Consider the following 23,830-nt stretch of genomic DNA (forward strand, 5'->3'; position numbering starts at 1 on the left):
ATTTGAGGACCACATGTGGTCTCGAGGCTGCAGGTTCTCCCCCCTTGATCTAAGGCTTTGGAAATGCATAAGGACCATAAACACATCACTTTAATCCAGCAACTAAAATAACTATTAGAAAAATTCTGAAGAGTTGAGGGTGAGAAATAAAAAAAAGATAATAGTGGATATACTCACCGACACAATAATTCATGAAAATTAGAAAAAAATCACATATGGATTTTTCTAAGAATAAAAGAGACAAAGCAGAGAAAAATACAGACCAATCTCAATAAATATTAATGCAGAATTTTTAAATGATATCTTTTCAAGGAGATTACTACTATTCATCCAGAAAATAATTCACTGTAATCAAGTTGGATCCATACAGGAATGCATGGATGGTTCAAACTTGGGAGAATAACTAGAATTATTAATCATATAATCCATAAAAAAAAAGGCTACTGGATTTTTTTCAATAAATTTAGAAAAAACATTTGTCAAAATGTAGTATTAATTTATGTTAAAAACCTTAAAAACTTTTACTTATTCCAAATAATTTAATATTATATCAGTTTTTTGTTTTAATCCAATTTTATCTTTTTTAAAATTTAATTAATTTGTTTTCAGTTTTTATCAATCACTTCTATAAATCTTAAATTTTCTCCTTCTCCCCCTCCCCTTCCTCCCTCAGTTGGCTTGCAATCTTATATAGGTTCTACACATACATTCTTATTCAAAAAATATTTTTGGGGGCAGAGCCAAGATGGCAGAGTTGAAGGATAGACCTGCTCTTAGCCCTACCTTAAGCTCATAAAATACCTGTAAAAAATGACTCTCAACAAATTATAGAGGAGCAGAAGCCACAAAACAACAGAGTGAAAGAGATTTCCAGACTAAGACAGCCTGGAAGACTGACAGAAAAGGTCTATGTCACCAGGCTTAGAGTAGAGCACAGCCCAGCCTTGGTCACATGGTGCAGCAGGGACAAGACTGGAGCAGGTGGACTCCTGGGCAGCAGCTTCAGTTCCAAGATTTCTTACCCCACAAACACCAAAGACAGCTTCAGAGGTCAGTGAGAAATCTCTTTCACTTGGGTGAGAAAGGAGCAGGGTCTGGCCCTAGCCTAGGACCCAGGGTGCCAGAAGTCACTGCGGCACAGTATCCAGTTTTGGCGACCTTGGCCTAAAGACCCTGGGGAAATCAAACTGCTGATCTGAATCTCAGCCTTGAGTGCCATCCGTGAGTGAGGAGGAGCACTGGCTGGTGGAGCTGGTGGAGGCTCTGGAGAGAGAATTCTACTTGCAGATCCTGGGCAGAAAAACTTGTGGTTGCTCCCAGACCAGAGCTCAGGCCAGGACAGGAGTAAACTCCTCTCCCTTGATTGTGCTGCCTTAGAGGAACTCTGAACTTACAGGTCCCTAAAGTATACCCTCCACTTGACAAAAGGAGTCAAAACTGGCTAGGAAATTGCTCCAAAAAGGGAAAAAAAAGTAAGACTATAGAAGGTTACTTTCTTGGTAAACAGGTATTTTCCTCCATCCTTTCAGATGAGGAAGAACAATGTATACCCTCAGAGGAAGACATCAAAGTCAATGATTCTTCATCCAAAACCTCTAAAATAAATATGCAATGGTCTCAGGCCATGAAAGAGGTCAAAAGTGATTTTGAAAATCAAGTTAGAGAGGTGGAGGAAAAATTGGGAAGAGAAATGAGATCAATGCAAGAAAATCATGAAAAGCAAGTCAATAGCTTGCTAATGGAGATCCCCCAAAAATGCTGAAGAAAATAACACCTTTAAAAATAGACTTACCCAAATGGCAAAAGAGGCCCAAAAAGCCAATGAGGAGAAGAATGCTTTCAAAAGCAGAATTAGCCAAATGGAAAAGGAGGCTCAAAAACTCACTGAAGAAAATAGTTCTTTAAAAATTAGAATGGAGCAGATGGAAGCTAATGACTTTATGAGAAACCAAGCAATTACAAAACAAAGCCAAAAGAATGAAAAAATTGAAGACAATGTAAAATATCTCACTGGAAAAGCAACTGACCTGGAAAATAGATCCAGGAGAGACAATTTAAAAATTATGGGGCTATCTGAAAGCCATGATGAAAAAAACAGCCTAGATATCATCTTTCATGAAATTGTCAAGGAAAACAGCCCTGATATTCTAGAACCAGAGGGTAAAATAAATATTGAAAGAATCCACAAATCACCTCCTGAAAGAGATTTGAAAAAAAAAACAGCTCCAAGGTATATTGTAGCCAAGTTCCAGAATTCCCAGGTCAAGGAGACAATATTGTTCAGTAGCTAGAAAGAAACAATTTGAGTATTGGGGAAAGGCAATGAGGATAACACAAGATCTAGCAGCTACTACATTAAGGGATCATAGGGCTTGGAATATGATATTCCAGAAGTCAAAGGAACTAGGATTAAAACTAAGAATTACCTACCCAGCAAAACTGAGTATAATACTTCAGGGTAAAAAATGGTCATTCAATGAAATAGAGGACTTTCAAGCATTTTTGATGAAAAGTCCAGAGTTGAATAGAAATTTTGACTTACAAATACAAGAATCAAGAGAAGCATAAAGAGGTAAACAGGAAAGAGAAATCATAAGGACTTCTTAAAGTTGAATTGTTTACATTCCTCCATGGAAAGAAAATCTTTGTAACTCTTGAGGCTTTTCTTTGTATTTGGGTGTTTGGAAGGCTTATATACATATAGACAGAAGGTACAGGGTGAGCTGAATAAGAAGGGATGATATCTAAAAAAATAAAATTAAGGGGTGAGAAAGGAATATATTGGGAGGAGAAAGGGAGAAATGGAATGGGGCAAATTATTTCATAAAAGAGGCAAGAAAAAGCTTTTTCAGTGGGGGGAAATGGGAAGAGGTGAGAGGGAAAAAGTGAAGATTACTTTCATCACATTTGGCTTAAGGAAGGAATAACATGTACGCTTAATTTGGTATGAAAATCTATCTTACACTACGGGAAAGTAGGGGAGAAGGTGATAAGTGTGGTGTAGGGGGGATGACAGAAGGGAGGGCAAATGGGAGGAGGGAGTAATTAGAAGTAAACATTTTTAGGGAGGAACAAGGTCAAAAGAGATAAAGATTAAATGGGAGGCAGGATAGGATGGAAGGAAATACAGTCTTTCACAACTATGTCCTTTGCATAACTACACATGTATAGTCTATATTGAATTGCTTACCTTCACAGTGGGGATGTGTGGAGAGGAAGGAAGGGAGAGAAGTTGGAACTCAAAGTCTTAGGAACAAATGGTGAGAATTGTTTTTGCATGCAACTAACTGGGAAATAAGAAATACAGGTAATGGCGTATAGAAATCTGTCTTGCCCTACAAGAAAAGAGAGAAAATGGGAATAAAGGAAGGGAGGGGTGTGATAGAAGGGAGGGCAGATTGGGGGAAGGGGTATTCAGAATGCATAGTATCTTGGGGTGGGAAGAGGGGAGACATAGGGAGAAAATTTGGGACTCAAAATCTTGTGGAAATGAATGTTGAAAAGTAAAATAAATTAATTAAAAAAGGAAAAAAACATTTTCACATTAGTCATGAGCAATATTGTTTTAAGAATGACTTTGAATAAGTTATTTTGACTATTATAAATACCCAAATTAATTATGAAGCACATATGTAGAAAGGCTCTCTCTGCTCCAGAGAAAGAACTGATAAATAGAAATGTGTATAGAATAATTTTACACATATATGCCCATTTGTATATAGTGGTAGCTATCTCTATTGAAGGGGAGAGAGAAGAAAAAAAAAGAAATTTACATGATAATTTTGTATATTTGAAAGGTAGTTGATTTATAATTTCGTGTACAATTTTTTTTATTATACTATGTTATGCAAAGGCTTGTTTTATCCATAAATTATAAAAAAATAATAAAAAGATAGCAGTTATTGACTTAAAATACTTCTTAAAAAGCCCTACTTTAATATAACCAAAAAACTTATATTTAAAACCAACAACTAGCAATGAGCAAACATTAGAAGTTTCTGTGTATGAATGAAACATAAAGCCAGGGCGCTCTCCCTCTCTCCACTGTTATTTGACATAGTTCAATGAAACATGAACAAAAACCAGGAAGAAATCGTAAATAAAAGAATTGCTATTCAAAATGACTATGAAACATAAACTGAGTTAACTTACTAACATACCCAAATTGCTGCCATAATAATAATAGTGATAATAATGATTATTTTGTTTTTAATTATTCATATATAATCATATTATTTATAATTATATAGCATTGGGTTATTATATATAATATGTATTAATATAAACAATTGAGGTTTGTAAAGCACTTTATGTGTTACATTATTTGACACTCAAAGTAACTCTGGGAGGTAAATGGTATTATCATCCTCATTTCATATAAGGGGAAACAAGCCTGAGGGAGGGTAAATAACTTGCTAGGTCACATGGTCCTCATTCTCTCCCTCACTCTCTCACTCTCCCTTTCCCTTTCCCGCCCCCTCTCCTCTTACTCCCTTCCTCCCCCATCTCTCTCCCCCCTCTTCTTTCATGTCCCTCTTCCTCTCTCACCCACTCTATCTCTATAAACACATATCATACATATACACACATCTATATAGCAGTACAAAGCAGTCTTTTAAAAATAAAGTATCATTAGCATCCATAGAGAGATTCACTGTATGTAATGAAAATTATATTATCTCAACTAATTTACAAATTTAGTGCTATATCAATCATATTACCAAAGTGATATTTCCTAGAAGCAGACAAAATACTGCCAAAAGTTTTTTCAGAAGAAAAAATTCCTAGAATCTCAATGGAAGTAATGAGAAAAAAACCCCACAAATGAAGGAGGCATAGCTTTACTAGACAAATTACATAATTACATTATAAAGCAGTTGTTATCAAAATAATTTGGTACCAATTAAAAAAAAAACCAGAAAAGGAGATCAGTAGAACAGACTTGGTAGTGAGGAAGAGGAGGTGAAAACAGTAATCCAGTGTTTGAGAAACACAAATTACTAGAGGGCCATTGATTACATCTTCTCCCAGAAGATTGTTCCAATTATCATTGCCTCTTCATTTTCTGCTTCCTGCCAGCAAACACGACCAAGTCTCCCCAATCCTTTAAAAAAATAACCCTTTCAAAAAAATCACATGACCTCTTCCCCCCTCTTTTCCTTCCTTTCTCAGCCTAAAAGTTGTCTATACTCATTGACCTTATTTCTCTCTCTCACTCTCTTCCGAAATCTAATTCATCTTTCAACTGAAACTATTGTCTACAAAGTTGTTAGTATCTTCTCAATTGCCAAAACTAATGTGCTTTTCTTAATCTTCTTCCTCATTTTTCTGCATTGGTTGGCATTTCTACCTCTTCTACCTAGACTGTTCCTTCTATATGGGACTTTTGTGACACCCTTCTCTTTAGGACCTACACACACACAGATACACACTCCCCCTTGCCACCAATATGTATCTGATACTTCTTAACCTCTTTTGCTGACATTGATGCCATGCCTATTAACTCTAGGTATAGCTCAAGGTATTTCCCTGGACTCTAATTTATTTTCTTTCTCTATTTTCTTACTTGGTGACCTCATCAGGTTCCATTATTATTTCTAGCCAGGCCATCCCATCAAAATTTCCCTTGTATTTCTCTCCACTATCACATACCCATCATCAGTTAAATCTGTCATCTTGTATTGCCTAGACTATTTGTAATAACTTCCTAAACGTTCTTCCTCCCATATGTCTCCTGAATTCAACCTATTTTCAATCACCTACCAAAGTGGTTTTCCTAAACAGCAGATCTGACCATGTCATACCTCACCCCTCAATAAATCCTAGTGGATTTCTCATATCTTTTAGGATCAAATAAACTCTTCTTTGGCATTTAAAGATCTTTAAAATCTAGCCCCTTCCTACCTTTCCAGCTTTCTTACACATTAGTCCCTTCCATGAAGTTTACTAGCCACTCTACCTGCCTTTTTTGCTGCTCCTTACATAAAGTACTCCATCTCCCATAAAGAAGTCTCTCATCTTAAAATGCCCTGTTTTACTTCCTCCCTTGGAGTTCCTGGTTTCCTTTGAGACTTAGCTCAAGTATTGTTTTCCTCATGAGATTTTTCCTGGTCCCTGCAACCTCCAGACCCTTCTTAAATATTTCCTGCTTATCCTTTACATAGCTTGTTTGAATGTATTTGTTTGCTTATTGTTTCCTCCACTAGATAGTGAGCTCCTTGAGGGCAGGGACCTTCTTCTGATTCTTTTTTATATCACTAGTACTTAGCACAATGCTTGACATATACTAGGCACATAATAAATATTCATTGACTGACGGTCCCTGAGATGCTTAGAGCAAAAGTAGAAGTAGCACTAAAGAGGTAAAGGGAAAATGCAGATTGTATCAAGTACATACTGAAGAGAACTACGTTCAAGGAAATGTAATTTTGCATGTATTTTGGAACCAATTTGCAAAGTATCCAAAGAAGAGAAAGTTCTCATATTCACAAAATAATCTCAGAACTTGTTGGTTCCAAAAATAGTGATAAAGAGAACATCAACAAATGTTGACCCATATCCCTATTTTGCCATCTATGCACAACCTTTTGAGGACAATTTATCTGTACATTAAAGCAAAATATCCTAGGTGAGAATATTAGTAGAAAATAAGCAGGCTTTTGCAAATGATATTCCACATTTTGAAACTGACTAAAAGATGTAGAAAATGTAACATCTTGTTATGCTTATTGTTCGTCAATTATCTAAATGCATTTGATTCTTTTACAAAATGGTAATTTCCAACTCTATATCAAGAATACTCACAAATCATTGGAAGATGTACCAATAGAAGTAACACTTTTCAATGACTCACTGATAATGGACATCAATTAAGACATGAAACAGGTAAATTCATGCTTGTCAGAAGTATTGGTCACTTTGATGATAGTGTTCCAGCATATGCCAAGGAGGGATTCCCTATGAATGGTGAGGTCCTCTAAATGTTTCTAATTATCATATGTTTGTCCTGTCCTGCCTTTTCAAAAAAATTACTCAGCATCCCCCTGGAAATCTACTTTCTCTAATCCTTTAATGGTTTTTTAAAAATTTGTGTCATTTCAAAAAAAAAATTTTTTTTGAAATGACACATCTTAAATTTAATAATTTGTTGTAAGTTTGTAGTTTTTCCTGCACTGAAATTTTGATGATTTAATACTTAATCATATAACCAAATATTGTCTTATTATAAACAAGTCATTACATGCGCATATTCTTGCCAATGCATGCTGGAATTCCTGAGAATGCATGACAAGCTTGCCTGCCAACACTTGCTTGTTAAGACCTGTTGTCAGTCTTGAACACTGATTGGTTATAACTTGCATTTTGTGTGTTTATTTGGGAAATAATACAATCACTGTGACTTTAACTCTTTTACACAACAGATAAAATATATATGAATGGTTTTTCAAAATTTTCTTCTGTTCTTTCCTTATGCTTCCACCTCCCCTTTATTTTTATTCAATGTCCCCCAATTGCACCCAAGGCTATTACCACCCCCCTAAATCATTCCAGCACCCCACCAGGGGGCTGTATCTCCCACTTTGGGAACCTATGAATATGAATGCCATTGTGTTCATCGTATCAAGCTTCAAAACATTACAGAACAACTTCACAGCAATCATAACAAAAGAGTTTGTCTTGTCTATCCATAGAGGAAAGACCAAATGGATGAAAAATGTCAATTGCTTAGATTTCAGTATGCAGCTAAATGGACAAATTGTAGAGCTTATCCAATAGAATATATACCAGTAATAGGCAATCCAAATGGACAGTGTGTTCAGTGGACCCAGAGTTGAAAAGGAATGGAACACACTGGATTGTACTTGAGAAATGCAAGGCACTTTTATAGATCCCAAGCTTCCTGTGATAACTAATGCCCATCTTTTTTAGTTGAAATGTTTTTACCAGTGTTGCTGTAAGGCAGTTAAATCACTTCCTTTGAAGAATTAGCATCACATAGAGCATAAAGCTACATGGTAGGTATGAGCAAATGGAAATATAGAGCCTACCACGAACTCTAAAGAAGCTAAATAAACACTATCAACACAGAATTGTATTACAGAAAGAGAGGATAGGTTGGTCACATGTCAAGAGCAAAAGAGAGCAGATGACTGTAGTACTCTCATTTTGTTCTCACTATGTCAGGAGAAATTGCAAAAGGTCTCCAGAACACCAGGTACACTACCTGCCTGGAAATTTTTAGAGAAAATGGATAAGTATCTCATAGGACAGACAGATACAGATGAGGTGCAATATGCATTGTTGGAGGTAGCTCCTGAACTGATCATCTCTAAGGATCCATTTGAGTGTTTGAGTTAAAAGCAACCACAATGTAAGGTGAATTGATACATATATAACATCAAGAGCAATTTCCCAATAGACATATATTCAAATAATACATATAGAGGTTTTAAAAGAATTTCAAACTACAAATGACCATCTAACACATTTTCCAAATCACCAAATTATGAGAAAATACAAATTAAAACAATGATATTTCTCTTTATATTTTGCAAATTGATGAAGCTGATAACAATCATGACAGTCAGTATTCAGTGGGCTTTGTAAAGACAGTCACACTGTTGGTTTAGCTCTGAATTGATCCTGTTACTGTATATATAAACTTGGAATTAGGAAAGTAAATGACTAAACTATCTCTGCTCTTTGAGCCGTAGATCCAATTACTGGTATATACTCTAAGGAATTTAAAGGCAGAAGCAAAGGTCTATTATTTTTCAAAAATATTCACAGCATCACTCTCTGTGGCAACAAAGAACTGAAAAAAAGTGGTTGCCCATCCATCTGGGAGTACCAGGGGAAAAAACTAGCATACAAATGCAACAGCTAATTATTGTAGAGCAACTTATATTTTAAAAATGAGATAAATAGATAAACATACACAAAGAAGATGGAAGGAAGAACAGGTAATAACATTTCCAGGAATCAAAATCAAGCAAATTGTCCTAGAGTTTATAGAATCTCATATCTCTTTTTTTCTAATTCATAAAATATGATGTATGATTTGATGAAGAGTGAAATGAGGATTTAAGTTCAATGTGAACAGTTATTATTGTTGTTCAGTCATTCAGTTTCATCCTACTCTCCATGGCCTGAGGGACCATACTGTCCACGGACTTTTTTTTGACAGATATTGGCATGATTTGTCATTTCCTTTTCCAGTGGACTAAGGCAAGTGGAAATTAAATGACTTTTCCATGGTCATACAGCTAGTGAGTGTCTGAGCCCACATTTGAACTCAGATCTTACTGAGTCTATTTCCAACACTTTATCCATTGAGCTGCTTCATGCATAGTGATTATAGTAGTATAAATGAAAAGACCACTAAATGTAAGCTAAAACTTAAGTAATTGAAAAAAAGCAATGAAGGTCCTAGGGAGTAGATATGAAAAATTCCTCTTTCCTTATGGCAGAGAAGAAGATAATACTTAGACAAGGTATTATATACATGGTCAGATTTTGTGATAGTATTGGATGGTTTTACTCAACTGTTTTTCCCCCAAAGGCCTACCCCCAATGACTATTTTGAAAGCAAAAGGCAACAATAAAACAGGGTAAAAAAAGATGCATGAAAAAATTATATTGAAACATATTTTATTAAATTTATGTATATATATATTTAATGTATAAAAACATAAATAAATATATATTATTGAATATGTTTTTTCCACATATTTATGTTTTCAGAATATAGTTATCATTTATAATTAACCCTGATTTAAAAACTCCTCTAATTCAAACTGAATCTGAGATTCACAGAATGCTACAAGATTATCTCACCCATTCCTCTCATTTTAGATATGAATAAAAAAGTTCAAAAAAGGTAAAGTGAGTCCTTGGAAGACATGTAGATCCTTAGTGGGAGGTACTGGTTTGCAATTGCAATCTCTTGACTTGCTCACTACTCATTATGACACATTAATTTAAATCTTCATTTCAATTTAAATGTCTTGAGATATTTAAGTATTTAAATATCTCTAGAAATAGAATTGTAATCATTAGGTGGAATGGTCAAGCTTTTTGACATTTTTCTATGCTATATTTAATGTTTAAAAAATGTGTGTGCATGACAATCTCTTAACATCACTTCTTCACTTCCCTCAAGTTTGTATAGTCCCAAACTGTACATATTATAGATATAAAAAGATTCAAGAAAAGAATAGATTGAATTTCCTCTCTGTCTGCACCTACCTCCCACCATTATCTTCACCACACATGCAAAAAAAATCTATAAAAAAGTCAGGCCTGGAAGGATATGAAGATGTAAAAAAAATGTATTTCTGATGATCCAAAGAGAAGCAATTCTGATGAGGAATAAGGGAGAATTTGTCTAGAAGGATATATGTATGAAAAAAGGATTTATCAGCAACTTATATTTTAAAAATGAGATAAATAGATAAACATACACACAGAAGATAGAAGCAAGAACAGGTAATAACATTTCCAGGAATCAAAATCAAGCAAATTGTCCTAGAGTTTGTAGAATCTCATATCTCTTTTTTTTTTTTTCAAATTCATAAAATTGTCCTTCATTGATCCTACAGTTCTTGTGCAATTTTCATAAGCTTTCAAAAATTACCGCCAAGACTCAGGAATCACATCTTCCACTGATTTCATTTTCTTTTCCTAAGATGTAGTTTGCTTGGGCTTGGTAACAAATTTCTACAGAGAATGTTAGATCTGTCTTACCTAGGTATGAACCCCCCATTAGCCAACTCTCTTCTGATCTTTGTAGTCTTAACATCATCTTTCTTGGCAGAGAAAGCAGAAGCAAAGTCATTAACCCTGATCTTAACATTCTCCCCAATCCAAACTGAATCTGAGACGCTACATGATCATCTCATACGCCCTTTCATTATACATATGAAGAAAAAAGAAAAGTGAAGTGACTTTTTGGAAGACACATGTATTCTTAGTGGGAGGGACTGGATCAGAATTGAAATCTTCTGATTTTTGTTAACAGCTCGTTATGCTATACCCAGCTGCTGTCTTAATGTCTTTATAGATATAACTGCAATTGTTAGCTTGTAGGGTCAATTCTTTTGACCCAACATTTTTCTATGCTGTATTTAATGATTTAAAATATGTGTGCATAATAATGTCTGAATGTCACTTCAAATCATCCTGAACTCTTCACTTTCCTCTCATTTATGTAATCCTAAACTGGACATAAGTTAATTAATAATAAGAATTAAGTTAAGTAATAAGTAAGAATAAAACAGCCCTGCCATTTCTTTGTCATTACTAATCACCATTGCCTGTACTGCAAATAGGGAATTCTATTCCTTCCCTTCTTCTCCTTTCTTCCTTCAAAATATCTTTAGAACAAACAAACAAAAACCTTTTGTGTTGTTCTGTGTTTTAGATTCAAAGTGTCAGATCATTTTAGCTTGAGCATGCTGATGACACTTCTGAAGGAATGTTTGATGCTTTTGTATTCAATTCAGCAACCATTAAGTGCCTACTATATACCACTTACTGTGCTAAGCACCGGGAATACAAGAAGAGGAAAAAAACAGCCCCAGCCCACAAAGAGGGTATAATCTAATGGGAGAGACAATATGTAAACAAATATATACAAAGCAAACTATATACAGGATAAGTAGAAGTTACTCAAAAAAGGAAAACTCTAGAAATAAGAGGGGTTGTGGAGACTTCCTGTAGAAGGTGAGATTTTAGATGAGACTTAAAGGAAGTCAAGGAGATCAGTAGCTGGAGCAGAGGAGGAAACACATTTTTGGCATGGGAGACAACCAGAGAAAAGGTCCATAGCTGAGAGATGAAAGCCCCTGTTTGCAGAATAATTGGGAAGTCAGCGTCCCTGGATTGAAAAGTTCATGTTGAGGAGTAAGGTGTAAGAAGACTGGGAAGTTAGGAGGGGACTAGATTATGGAGAGTTTTGAATACTAAACAGAGCATTTGGTATTTGCTCCTGGAGGCAATAGGAAAGCACTGAAGTAGGATGGTTTCTTGATCAGATCTGTGTTTGAGGAAAATCACTTTAGTGACTGGATGGAGGATGAATTGGAATGGCATGAGCCTTGAGGAACACAGACCCACCAGCAGGTTATTATAATAGTCCAGACCTGACGTGATGAGGACTTGTACTAGAGTGGTACCAGAATCAGAGGAGAGAAAGGGGTGTTTCAAAGAGGTATTGCAAAGGTGAAATCTACAGGCCTAGGCAACAGCTTGAATGTTGGAAGTAAGAGATAATGGGAAGTTGAGAATGGCTACTAGATTGTAAGTCTGAGGGACCGGGAGAATGGTGTTATTTTCTGCAATAATAGGAAGGTGGAGGAAAGAGTTTAGAGGAAAAGATAATGAGTTCAGTTTTGGACATACTGAGTTTAAGATGTTTCCTAGACATCGAGTTTGAGATATCTGAGAGGCAGTTGGAGATCGGAGATTGGAGTTCAGTAGAGAGATTGTGGGAGGAAAAGTGATCTGAGAATCATCAGTGTTAAGATGGTAATTAAATCCATGGGAGCAGATGAGATTAGTAAATGAAGTAGTTCAGAAGGAGAAGAGAAGTGGGGCCAGGACAGAACCTGAGGGGACTAATGGTTAGGTGACATCATCTGGAGAAGGAAACAGAAAAGGAGACCAAGTAGTAGTTAGATAGGAGGAAAACCAGGTGAGAGCAGTGTCCTGAAAACCTAGAGAGAAGAGAGTATAAAGGAGGAGAGACTCATCAACAATGTCAAAGGCTACAGAGGGGTCAAAGAGAGTGAGGATTGATCAAAGGCCATCAGACTTGACGATTAAGAGATAATTAGTAATTTTGGAGAAAGCGATTTTGGTGGAATGATGTCAGAAGCCAGATTGTAAGGGGTTAAAAAGAGTGAAAGTGGAAGCACCTATTGCAGATGTCCTTTTAGAGGAGTTTAGCTACAAAGGAGAGAAGAGAAATAGGATGATAGTTGGCAAGGATGAAAGGATCAAAAGAGTTTTTTTCAAGATAGGCAAGACATAAGCATGTTTGTAAGCAGAAGGAAATGAACTAGTAGAAAGGGAGAGATGGAAAATAAGTGAAAGTGTGGGTGAAAGAGGGGACATTTTGTTGGAGATGTGATGAAATGGCATCACTTTACCAAGAAGAAGGGTTAGCCTTGGTAAGGAATGAGGTTACTTTATCATTTGAAATGGGTGAAGAAGGAGAAAGTGGCAAGTCATGTGAGTGATGGCACAGGAAGAAAAGGGGAAGAGGGAATTCACAGTGAATAACATCAGTTGTTTTTGTAAAATATGAGGCAAAGTTGTCCACTCTTCCATTATTCTTTGCCTAAACTTTGGACATTTTTGTATAGATGCTCAAGGACATAGGTTTTATTGTTGGCTCTTTTTTTGAATTTTATCTCCTATGAATTTCTTGGCATTTCCAGTTCCTTTCTTCCTTCTTTGTGGCTCTCTACGGTAACTAGCAGGGGCTATTTGTAAGCAATATATCCTTCCCTCATCCTTGTTAGTCTGCACTACTTTTGACTGGATTTGCTAGATTCATGACAAATTCATCCTTATTAGTCTTTGTTAGGTGTGCTATGTCTAGAGGAATCTGCCAGACATTTTAAGTTATGTTTCAGAAATCTGTCCAACCATCCCTCTCTGCATATTGTGAATGCTGCAAGAAATAGAACTTTAGATATTAAGCCACAAATTCTGGTTCATTTTGAATTTGAGCTAAAAGTTTCCACGTATGCTATTTCGCAAGTAATGGAAGCTTTTTTTTTTTTTTTGTCTTATATGTAGAAAGTAAGCTGACTTGAATTAAAACTATTGTTTCTAATTCATTCTAGTAATGTGTAAAAATACTCTTATTGGTGAGAGAAACCTAAAAATATCTTCAGAAATTTTCATTTCATTACTGTGTATCCTTCGGATATTAAATCAATTCTTCTTATTAAATTGTTTGATACTTTCAAAGATTCATGATTTCGGGGATGAAGCCAAGATGATGGAGTAAAAAGATGCACATACTCTATGGGCTAGAGCCCATAAAATACCTGTAAAAAATGACTCTCAACAAATCTAAAGCAGTAGAAGTCACAGAACAACAGAGTGAAAGAGATTTCTAGGCCAAGGTAACCTGGAAGGCCGACAGGAATGGTCTATCGTACCGGAAACAGAGCAGAGCGCAGCACAGCCTTGGCCACTTGGCACTGGGAGGAACAGGACCAGAACAGACCTCAGGGATGGAATCCCCAGCAGCAGTGGAGGTTCTCAGATACCTCAACCCACAAACACCAAAGACAACTTCAAAGGTCAGTGAGAGGGCTTTTTCAAAGGGCAAGAAGGGAACAGGGTCCTCCCCTAGACCTGGAGCCAGGCAGCAGTGGTTGAGGCAGCAGCAGCAGCATCCATTTGTGGAGCAATCAGCCTAAAGCCCCTGGGGGAATTGAGCAGCTGATCTGAATCTCAGCCCTGAGCATGGTCCTGGGGTGAGGAGGTATGCTGGGCTGAAGTGGTGGAGTTGGAGGTGGTTGTGGAGAGAAAATTCTACGATTCTCAGATTCTGTGCAGAAAAGTTTTTGGTTGCTCCCAGACCAATGTGCAGGGCAGGAGAGGAGTGAACTCCTCTCCCTTGACTGTGCCACCTTGGACTGAGAACTTTCAGGTCCCCAGAGCATACCCTCCTCTTGACAAAGGACTCAAAAGTCAAGTAACTGACTGGGAAAATGCCCAAAAAAGGGAAAAAATACAAGACTAGAGAAGGTTACTTTCTTGGTGAACAGGTATTTCCTTCCATCCTTTCGAATGAGGAAGAACAATGCTTACCATCAGATGCCTCTGAAATAAATATGCAATGGTCTCAGGCCATGAAAGAGCTCAAAAAGGATTTTGAAAATCAAGTTAGAGAGGTGGAGGAAAAACTGGGAAGAGAAATGAGAGCAATGCAAGAAAATCATGAAAAGCAAGTCAACAGTTTACTAAAGGAGATCCCAAAAATGCTGAAGAAAATAACACATTTAAAAATAGGCTAACTCAAGTGGCAAAAGAGGTTCAAAAAGCCAATGAGGAGAAGAATGCTTTAAAAAGCAGAATTAGCCAAATGGAAAAGGAGGTTCAAAAACTCACTGAAGAAAATAGTTCTTTAAAAATTAGAATGGAGCAGATGAAAGCTAATGACTTTATGAGAAACCAAGAAATTACAAAACAAAGCCAAAAGAATGAAAAAATTGAAAACAATGTGAAATATCTCACTGGAAAAGCAACTGACCTGGAAAATAGATCCAGGAGAGACAATTTAAAAATTATGGGACTACCTGAAAGCCATGATCAAAAAAAGAGTTTAGACATCATCTTTCATGAAATTTTCAAGGAAAACTGTCCTGATATTCTAGAACCAGAGGGCAAAATAAATATTGAAAGAATCCACCAATCACCTCCTGAAACAGATCCAAAAAAGAGAAACTCCTAGGAATATTGTAACCAAATTCCAGAGTTCCCAGGCCAAGGAGAAAATATTGCAAGCAGATATAAAGAAACAATTGGAGTATTGTGGAAATACAATCAAGATAACACAGGATCTGGCAACTTCTACATTAAGGGATCATAGGGCTTAGAATATGATATTCCAGAAGTCAAAGGAGCTAGGATTAAAATGAAGAATCACCTACCCAGAAAAACTGAATATAATACTTCAAGGGAATGAATGGTCATTCAGTGATATAGAGGACTTTCAAGCATTCTTGATGAAAAAAACCAGAACTGAAGAGAAAATTGGACTTTCAAACACAAGAATCAAGAGAAACAGGAAAAGGTAAACAGGAAAGAGAAATCATAAAGGACTTTCTAAAGTTGAACTGTTTATGTTCCTACATGGAAGGATAATATTTGTAACTCTTGAGACTTTTCTCAGTATTTGAGTAGTGGAAAGGATTATGCACACATACACACTCACACACTACATATAGACATCACAAGGTGAGTTGAATAAGAAGAAATGATATCTAAAAAAAAAAAATCAAGGGGTGAGAGAGGAATATGTTGGGAGGAGAAAGGGAGAAATGGAATGGGGCAAATTATCACTCATAAAAGAGGCAAGGAGAATCTTTTTCAGTGGAGGAGAAAAGGGAGGAGGTGAGAGGGAAAAAGTGAAGCTTACTCTCTTCATTTTTGGCTTATGGAGTGAATAACATGCTCACTCAATTTGGTATGAAAATCTATCTTACATTACAGGAAAGTAGGAGAAAGGGGGATAAGTGCAGTGAGAGAGATGATGGAGGGGAGGGCAAATGGGAGAAGAGAGTAATTAGAAGTGGACACTTTTGGGGAGGGACAAGGTCAAGTGAGAGGGTGGAATGGATGGAGGGCAGGATGGGATGGAGGGAAGTGCTGTTGGTCTCACACAACATGACTATTGTAGAAGTCTTTTGCAGGGCTACACATATATGGCCTATGTTAAATTGCTTGCCTTCTCAGTAGGAATGGGTGGGGAGGGAGGAAGGGAGAGAAGTTGAAATTCAAAGTGTTGGAACGAATGTTGAGAGTTGTTTTTGCATACAACTGAGAAATAAGAGGTGCAGATGGTGGGGTATAGAGATCTATATTGCCCTGCAGGAAAGGAGAGAGGATGGGGATAAGGGAAGGGTGGGGTGTGATAGAAAAGAGGGCATATTGAGGGAAGGGGTAATCAGAATGCAAGGTGTTATGGGGTGGGAGGTGAGGAGAGATGGGGAGAAAATTTGGAACTCAAAATTTTGTGGAAATCTCTGTCAAAACTAAAAATAAATAAACATTAAAAAATTTGAATTATAAAAAAAAAGATTCATGATTTCACTTGTGTGAGTATGCTTTCTATCTGCATAGTTTTTAAAACCTCCCCTACAAATCCTCTGCACTTCTGGTGCAGTTTTTTCCACTTTTATTCTCAACCAATCTTTTATGGAATCCCCGTATCACAGAAGTTTTGAATTGGAAGGGACCTCAGAGGCCATGTGTACCTGAACAGGAATTCTGACTACCCAACATAAGCATGTTAGTATTGAGTATTCACTTAAAAACCAGGAATAATGATTGCCTCTACTGTGTCCCATTGAACTTAGCAAAGAGTTTGGCACATAGTGGATCCTCAGTTAAAACATGTTGAATTGGATTGATTCTAATTGGGGGATCTATAAAAGACCTAGATATTAAGTTATCCAATCCCCTCATTTCACAGAAAAGGAAGCTGAGTCCAAAAGACAGAAAAAGATTTGCTAAGGTGGTAATATTGATTTAGCAGTTGAACCAGAAGACAACTCAGGTCTCCTGACAAGACAGCTATTGCTTTGGAAATAGTATTCCACTTTAGGGAGGATTTAACTATTGGGAAATTGATCTTAGGGTCCTAAGATGTAGTGTTCAAGGAAGTTATCTGCTCCAAGCAATTCATTTTGGAGATGAGAATTTGAGCCCCTGTCTTCTGATTTTAGAATCTGTTGCTTTTACTTTTCACTCCATGATGCTATCCTATTGGGTGAAAGGTTTTAAAATTACATTTTATTTTATAAAGTAATTAAATTTAACAAGTTAGCTTTGTTTAACACTTTAAGTTTATAAAGAATTCTCCCTACAATTCTCTCTTAAGGTAAGTAGTACTGGTATTATTATCCCTATTTTATAGATCAACATTACTGAAGTTCAGTGATACAAACTGTCTAAGACACATAACTGGTACTAGCGATTGGATTTGGACCTACGTTTTTCCTGACTCCAAATCCAGTCAGTAGTCTTTGGGTGACACCACAGTTCCCTTTCAAAAAGGAAAATGCCTTGCCTGGGGCTAAAACTTCTATCTCTAAATTGTGAATGGTCTTTTGATTCTATTTGTTGTTGTTGTTGAGTTGTTTCAGTCATATCTGACTCTTTGTTGACCCCATTTGGGGTTTTCTTGGCAAAGGTACTGGAGTGGTTTGGTATTTCCTTCTCCATCTTATTTTACAGATGAGGGAACTGAGGCAAATAGGGTAAAATGACTTGCCCAGAGTCTCGCAGCTCCTAAATGTCTGAGGTCAGATTTGAGCTCACAAAGGGGAGTCTTCCTGACTCCAGGCACACCACCACTTTCCATGTCTTCTCAGTGTGTCTGCTTAGGTTTTACTCTATGGAACATCTTGCCTCTCTCAGGATAAGACAATCACCTGAAATCCGGTCACGGTACAGATTGATTCAGCTTTTGATAATCACTTCTCACCTCCCTCAGTTGCCTCTCCTTAGTCTAGAGGACTAAAGGGAAGAGCAGTAATCTCCCAAAACCTTCCCTTATAGAGGACTTAGAATTTTCCAAGTAATTCTCCATTTTCTATAAGCAACTCTGCTTGGTTTAGACTCCACCATGCCCTGACTATTTGTTTCAACTTGCTTATGTATATGTATGTAATTTCCCTATTAGACTTTATGCTCCTTAAGGGTAAGGGCTGTTTTTCTTTTTCTTCTTTTCATCCCCAGAACCTAGCACTACACCTGACACGTAGTAAGTCTATAATAAATGTTTACTGATTGATTATTGTACTGTATGGCATATTATTTAATCTCAGAAGTAAAGGCTTTATCTTCCTACTCAATCATTTTAGAAGTGAAGATTTTATCTTCCTAACCCCAGCTTGCATTCAGAAAATGAATAAGGGGTCTACCCTCCATGCTGGAGGCTCCCTTTTCTTTTGATATCTCTGGAGTACTGTTACACAATTATAATTATTCATGTCTCATGTTGGAATTTTCTGCATGTAATCAGTCTACCTCTGGACCTTGACTGTGTCCTTGATAAAGTCTTTCAGTCAAATTCTATCACAGAAACCAGAACACTTTTTGTAGAACTTTGTTTTGTTTTGACCAGAAGTTACATGTGGAATGGCAGGATAGAGTAATATAAATCTGGAGTTGGCGTCATTAAGGTCTGGTTAAAGTACTAACTCTGATTCATATGAGCTGCACGATCATGGGCGAATCATTTAGCACTTCAGGGTCCATGGAGATCTCTGATTTTAGGTTTAAGGATAAGTCAGGTGTAGGATGAAACATGACATGATTCTCATTATTTTTGTCAGTGTATGAAAAGATAAAAAAAAAAAACTCAACAAAAATCTTGACCATTCCTTTCTCTTTAATGCAGATGTACTAAAGAGATATTGCATTTCCAGTGAGAAATATTATTTCTTGTACAGATGGCATACCTTTCTGAAAATTATCATTGGAAAGAAAAGAAATTTAATGAGTATGATATATGTCAATTTTATTTAAAACACATGGAAGTTTCAGGACATGTAATTTGAATCAGGCCTGTGGATTTTTTTAAAAAATAGGATATATAGAAGTCCATATTTACTATTGTCTTGGAAACAGAAATGCTCTGATATTTTGGTTGATCTCATTTTCTTGGATAGGTAAAATTAAAAATATTATGAACTAGCATCGATTTTTATTTATTTAAATATCTAGGTTTTAAATGTTGAAAAATAAGTGTTAAAAAGACTAAAAGCAAAACAGGTTTATAAAACTAAGTCCCCAAAATCAGATTATGTCATAATTTTTGTGCACTGTGGTTATCTTTTACCCTTTTATAGCAAAACATTTTGATTATTTAGCATAGTAACACAATTTTATCCTAAATAATCACATCTAATTTGGTAATATCTTCTCATAAATGATAACTTCAGGCTGTCTTTTAAGCAACTGTGGTTTATCAAAATCATTCCAAGGTAAAATAAAGTGCTATGAGTTCAGTGTCTTACATAGTATATATTTCCCTCCTTCATTTCCAGGACTCCACTATTGTTACTCCAATTATTCTGAGGACTGATCCACAAGGATTTTTCTTTTATTGGACAGATCAAAATAAGGTAAGATTTGTAATACCTTCTTCTAAAATATCTGAAGTTTGTCAATTGATGGAACACTTTTTTAAAGGTATTCCTAGCCTTTGAAAAATTTACGTCTATGTAGACTGGATAGTGTTTTAATCTTTTGGTGCTGTTCTGATTTTGAATAACACTCCTAGTCTTTGGTGCCTGTTATGAACTTTTGGGAGAAATGTTAAACTACTTTAGTAGTAAAGATTTGAGAACCTGTGGAGGAAGTAGAATGGTTGATTATCTAGGGTCTGGATTCTGAATTTAAATCCTAACTCTGAACCTACATATTATAAAACAGATATATTCCTCTAAATTTTTGCATTTTCTCTGGTTGAATTTTCTAACAGAAAAGAATAGGTGAAAGAATGTCACATATATATCAGAATGACTATATTATGTGCTATTTTGATTAGTGCTCTGTTAATACTTTTTTATTTATATATTTATAGGGCTATCAACATAAAAATCTGGTTAAATTAGGTTTTGCTCCTACTCTTGTTTTCATAGTATCTCCCTCCCACCTCCAGCCTAAATAATGGAATGACTAAAGGGGATGTGAACTACCCCGGGAGGTTTGCCACTCCAGATATAGAGGCAAACCAACATTAATGAAAATGCCCTTGACTGGCACCTTTCTCTTCTCCTTTCTTCTTTATTAAATTATCCTGCTGGATTCAATAAGAACTTGACCTTGGTAATTTGTTCAGGTGAGCCATCATAGGAAGCGTTTCATACACTTTCATCAAACAAAGTGTATGTTTCATTTCGTCTCAAGCAGGAACCTTCAAAAAGTCTTTGAAAGTTTTTTAACAAAACATTTATCTTTGCTTTTGTTTAGGATTAATTATTCACATGCATTATAAAATAGTTCATTAAAGATAATCCATGCTGAATTAAGCAAACTTGAACCAATACGTTACTGTTATTTAGGCTTGATAGCCAATTAGGCAGTATGACAATTATGTCAATTCCACTCAGGATAATTCTTCAGATCTTACTATAATAGGCTCAAGGGACTCTGGGAAGAACCTGGAGGGGCTGACTTTCTAATGTCATGCTTACAAGCTCCCACCAATATTGTTCTCAGTAATGATCAACTAGCACATACTTCTAACAAAGGGAGTTACAGAAACAATTTTCGTATATAAGTATGGGGTATATTCTCCTACAGTTTTATACAAGGCCCACTGAGAAGAGAGGAACAAATTAAAGTTTAAAAATATTAAGGAACATATGCACATATGGCAAAAGGGTTAACAACTCTTGTCTGTTGGAAATTATTTTCTTTCTTTGTACAGCCTTCAGGAAGTTCTTTCTTTTGGGTTACATGTGTCAGTACTTTTGCAGCGTGCATGACTGCACTTTGCTCTATCAGGGAGGTCACACTCCCTGAAGTGACTATCCTTCTCAATTGATATGTGGTCTCTTACTGGTCCTATCTCTCTTATCATACCTAGAGTCACTGCTAATGGTCCAGACTCTCTAATAACATGAGCAGAAGTGGTAGAAGTTTGAGAGAGAAGTATTCTCCTTCCTTCTCTCCATACCCCCCTGCCCCATTCCTTCTTGAGGATTTGGCTCTACTCTCTGATTTGGAACTCTCTCAACATTACCCATTGCCCTTTCTTGTTTTTACTTGCAGTCTAAGAGGTGTTATTCGATCTTCTCAATAAGTTGTTTCTTGTGTTCCAGATCTGCCTTTCATTGAATGGTCAAAAACCTGATAATCCTCTTGAATTGATTGAGGACTTATTCATACCTGGATCATATTTTTTGATTGATTCAATCTGATATCTGAGGTTTCTGTAATTATATTAATTGGGATCAGGGTAGAAAACCACTTTTGAAAACGAATATTCAAATAAATTGATTGTTATCTTAGGTATTAATTCCTGTTGTCCTACATTTTACTTTTACACTGAAGAAAAAAAAAACCTCTAAGAAGTTTCTCTTTACGTTGAGATTATCATCATAGGAAAAGAGCTAGTTTGAAGAGTAGGGCAAGAGTAGTGGGAGGGTCAAATGAGACCAGTATTGTCACAGTTACATAGTAAATTGGACAATGTCCTGGTATTACTTCCTTTAACCATCCCTCCACCACTAATAAATCTTACTGACTTTTTCACTTTCCGCACCTGCTATAGCTACTACCCTCCATATCTGGGTTTAATTAAACCTTAATTTGTGAAAGAAACAGAGAAAATTACTCTAATTTATTATGTCCTTTGAGAAGGTCTGTTTGCAAGTTGAGTCTTAGCCCTGATTCCACTCTTAACCCAGAGGTTCAGATCCAATATATAACTCTCTTTTGGTTTTAACATGAAGAATTTTCTCATCTGGATTCACTGAAAGTTAAGCTGTTGATGAGCAAAGATATTTCTGTTCCTCCACGAATGGCATTCTTTTAGTCATGTGATCTTGAGAGTAGGTAAAGAAAGGAGTTATGTTCTGGATATAATTCATTTAAAGTTCATTTTTCTTTTGGGATTGTGTAATTGCCCTGGGATGAGCCTGGAGGATTTGAGACTCCGAGGGATACCAATTACTAGCAATGCTTCTTGGTTACCAAATCTGGTTTGAAGAAGCAGAGCTTTCTGACTTCAGTGATTTGCTACATTTGTGACCTCTAAGTGCATATATTATTGTTTTATAAAAAAAAAAAAAATACCCAGAGTTCATTATTTGGTTTTTAAATACTTTTGGCTTTGACGTTCCCTTGCATTTCCTACTGTTATGTGTAAAACAATGGCTTGGAGGAGTTCTATTTTTAAAAGCTATTTTTAGAACTGTTATAGCCATATTCATGAAAAATGTATTTATAATGCCCAGAGCATTTTTAAAGGTTGGGTATTTGTACAAGAGACTTAAGTGTCAGTTTGATTTTTCAACTTGTAAATCAAGTTTCTATAAAAGCAACCGAAGGGATTTTGAGTCATTAATAATTCATGGCACCTCAGTTAAGCTACAAGACCTATCCTAAAGGTTTCTTTGCTTAATAAAGTGAAAATGTTTGGGAAAGAATGCTTTCTGCCTTATCTCTGTTGTTATGTTAATTCAACATTCTGAATGATGTTTATTCCAAAAATACAGATTTAGTTTTTGAAAATAAAAGTGATGGTAGCAATATATTATTTCAATTCTCTGTATTCTTTGTCTCCTCATAATCCAGTAATGATGTACATGATTAATTGAAAGCAAAAAATACAGCCACAGTTTCATTGCAGTACTATATGATTTTACTTCACAAACTACTTGCAAATGGTTCACGGCAGACAAAAAGTGTGTTGTATTTTTCGCTATTGAAATCTTGATTGTTCTTTCACCTATTAGTTTTAATGATTTATTTTTATTCAGTGGTCATATAGTTTAGAATCCAAAAGATAGAAGATTAAAGAAAAAAAGTGTAAAGCCACCTATGATTCTGTTAGGTTTCTTTCTTTTGACTTTAAGCCCAGTCCTGGAACAGAATGAATAATGCACTGAATTCTGGGAGATGGACTCCTATAAATGATGCATTAAGTCATGAAGTAAGCAGATGCCAGAAGAAAATGGTGGGGCTAGAGGAAGTACACCACTCCAAGTATTTAAACAAGATCCCTTGAAAATACATGGCATAACTATAATGATGATACCAGTATTCATTGGCTTTCTTCTTTAAAGTGACATTCAAGAATTTCTTGTTTGGCATCAATTGCATACGCTAATTTAAATATATTTTAGAGAGAAAAAAAGAAATCCCTAGATTTATTACCTGTTCTGGTAACATTTTGTTTTTGACTTGTTTTTCTGTATGTCTTAGGAAATGAAGAAAGCTCATTTTGCCGCTTTTTTCTGTCATACTATTTTTATTTTATTTTTGTTGAAGGAGCATCTATTTTCTTCAGGTTTCAGTTTCCTCACTTCTGAAATCTTATTATTTAACAACACCTCAGGCACAGTCT

General features: G+C 36.0%; 1 protein-coding gene across 3 annotated transcripts in view; it reads left to right on the forward strand.

Moving 5' to 3' along the window:
• The window catches only part of PLCB1 (phospholipase C beta 1), an 891,415-nt gene that overhangs the window by 14,291 nt on the left and 853,294 nt on the right, over positions 1 to 23,830 (forward strand). For all 3 annotated transcript variants that reach the window (XM_072634430.1, XM_072634433.1, XM_072634431.1), the window contains exon 2: positions 19,800 to 19,877. In XM_072634430.1, the coding sequence (XP_072490531.1) occupies positions 19,800 to 19,877 (78 nt within the window). The remainder of the gene's footprint in view (positions 1 to 19,799; positions 19,878 to 23,830) is intronic.

This window comes from Notamacropus eugenii, chromosome 1, assembly GCF_028372415.1.
Source record: "Notamacropus eugenii isolate mMacEug1 chromosome 1, mMacEug1.pri_v2, whole genome shotgun sequence".
In the NCBI taxonomy this organism is placed as follows: domain Eukaryota; kingdom Metazoa; phylum Chordata; class Mammalia; order Diprotodontia; family Macropodidae; genus Notamacropus; species Notamacropus eugenii.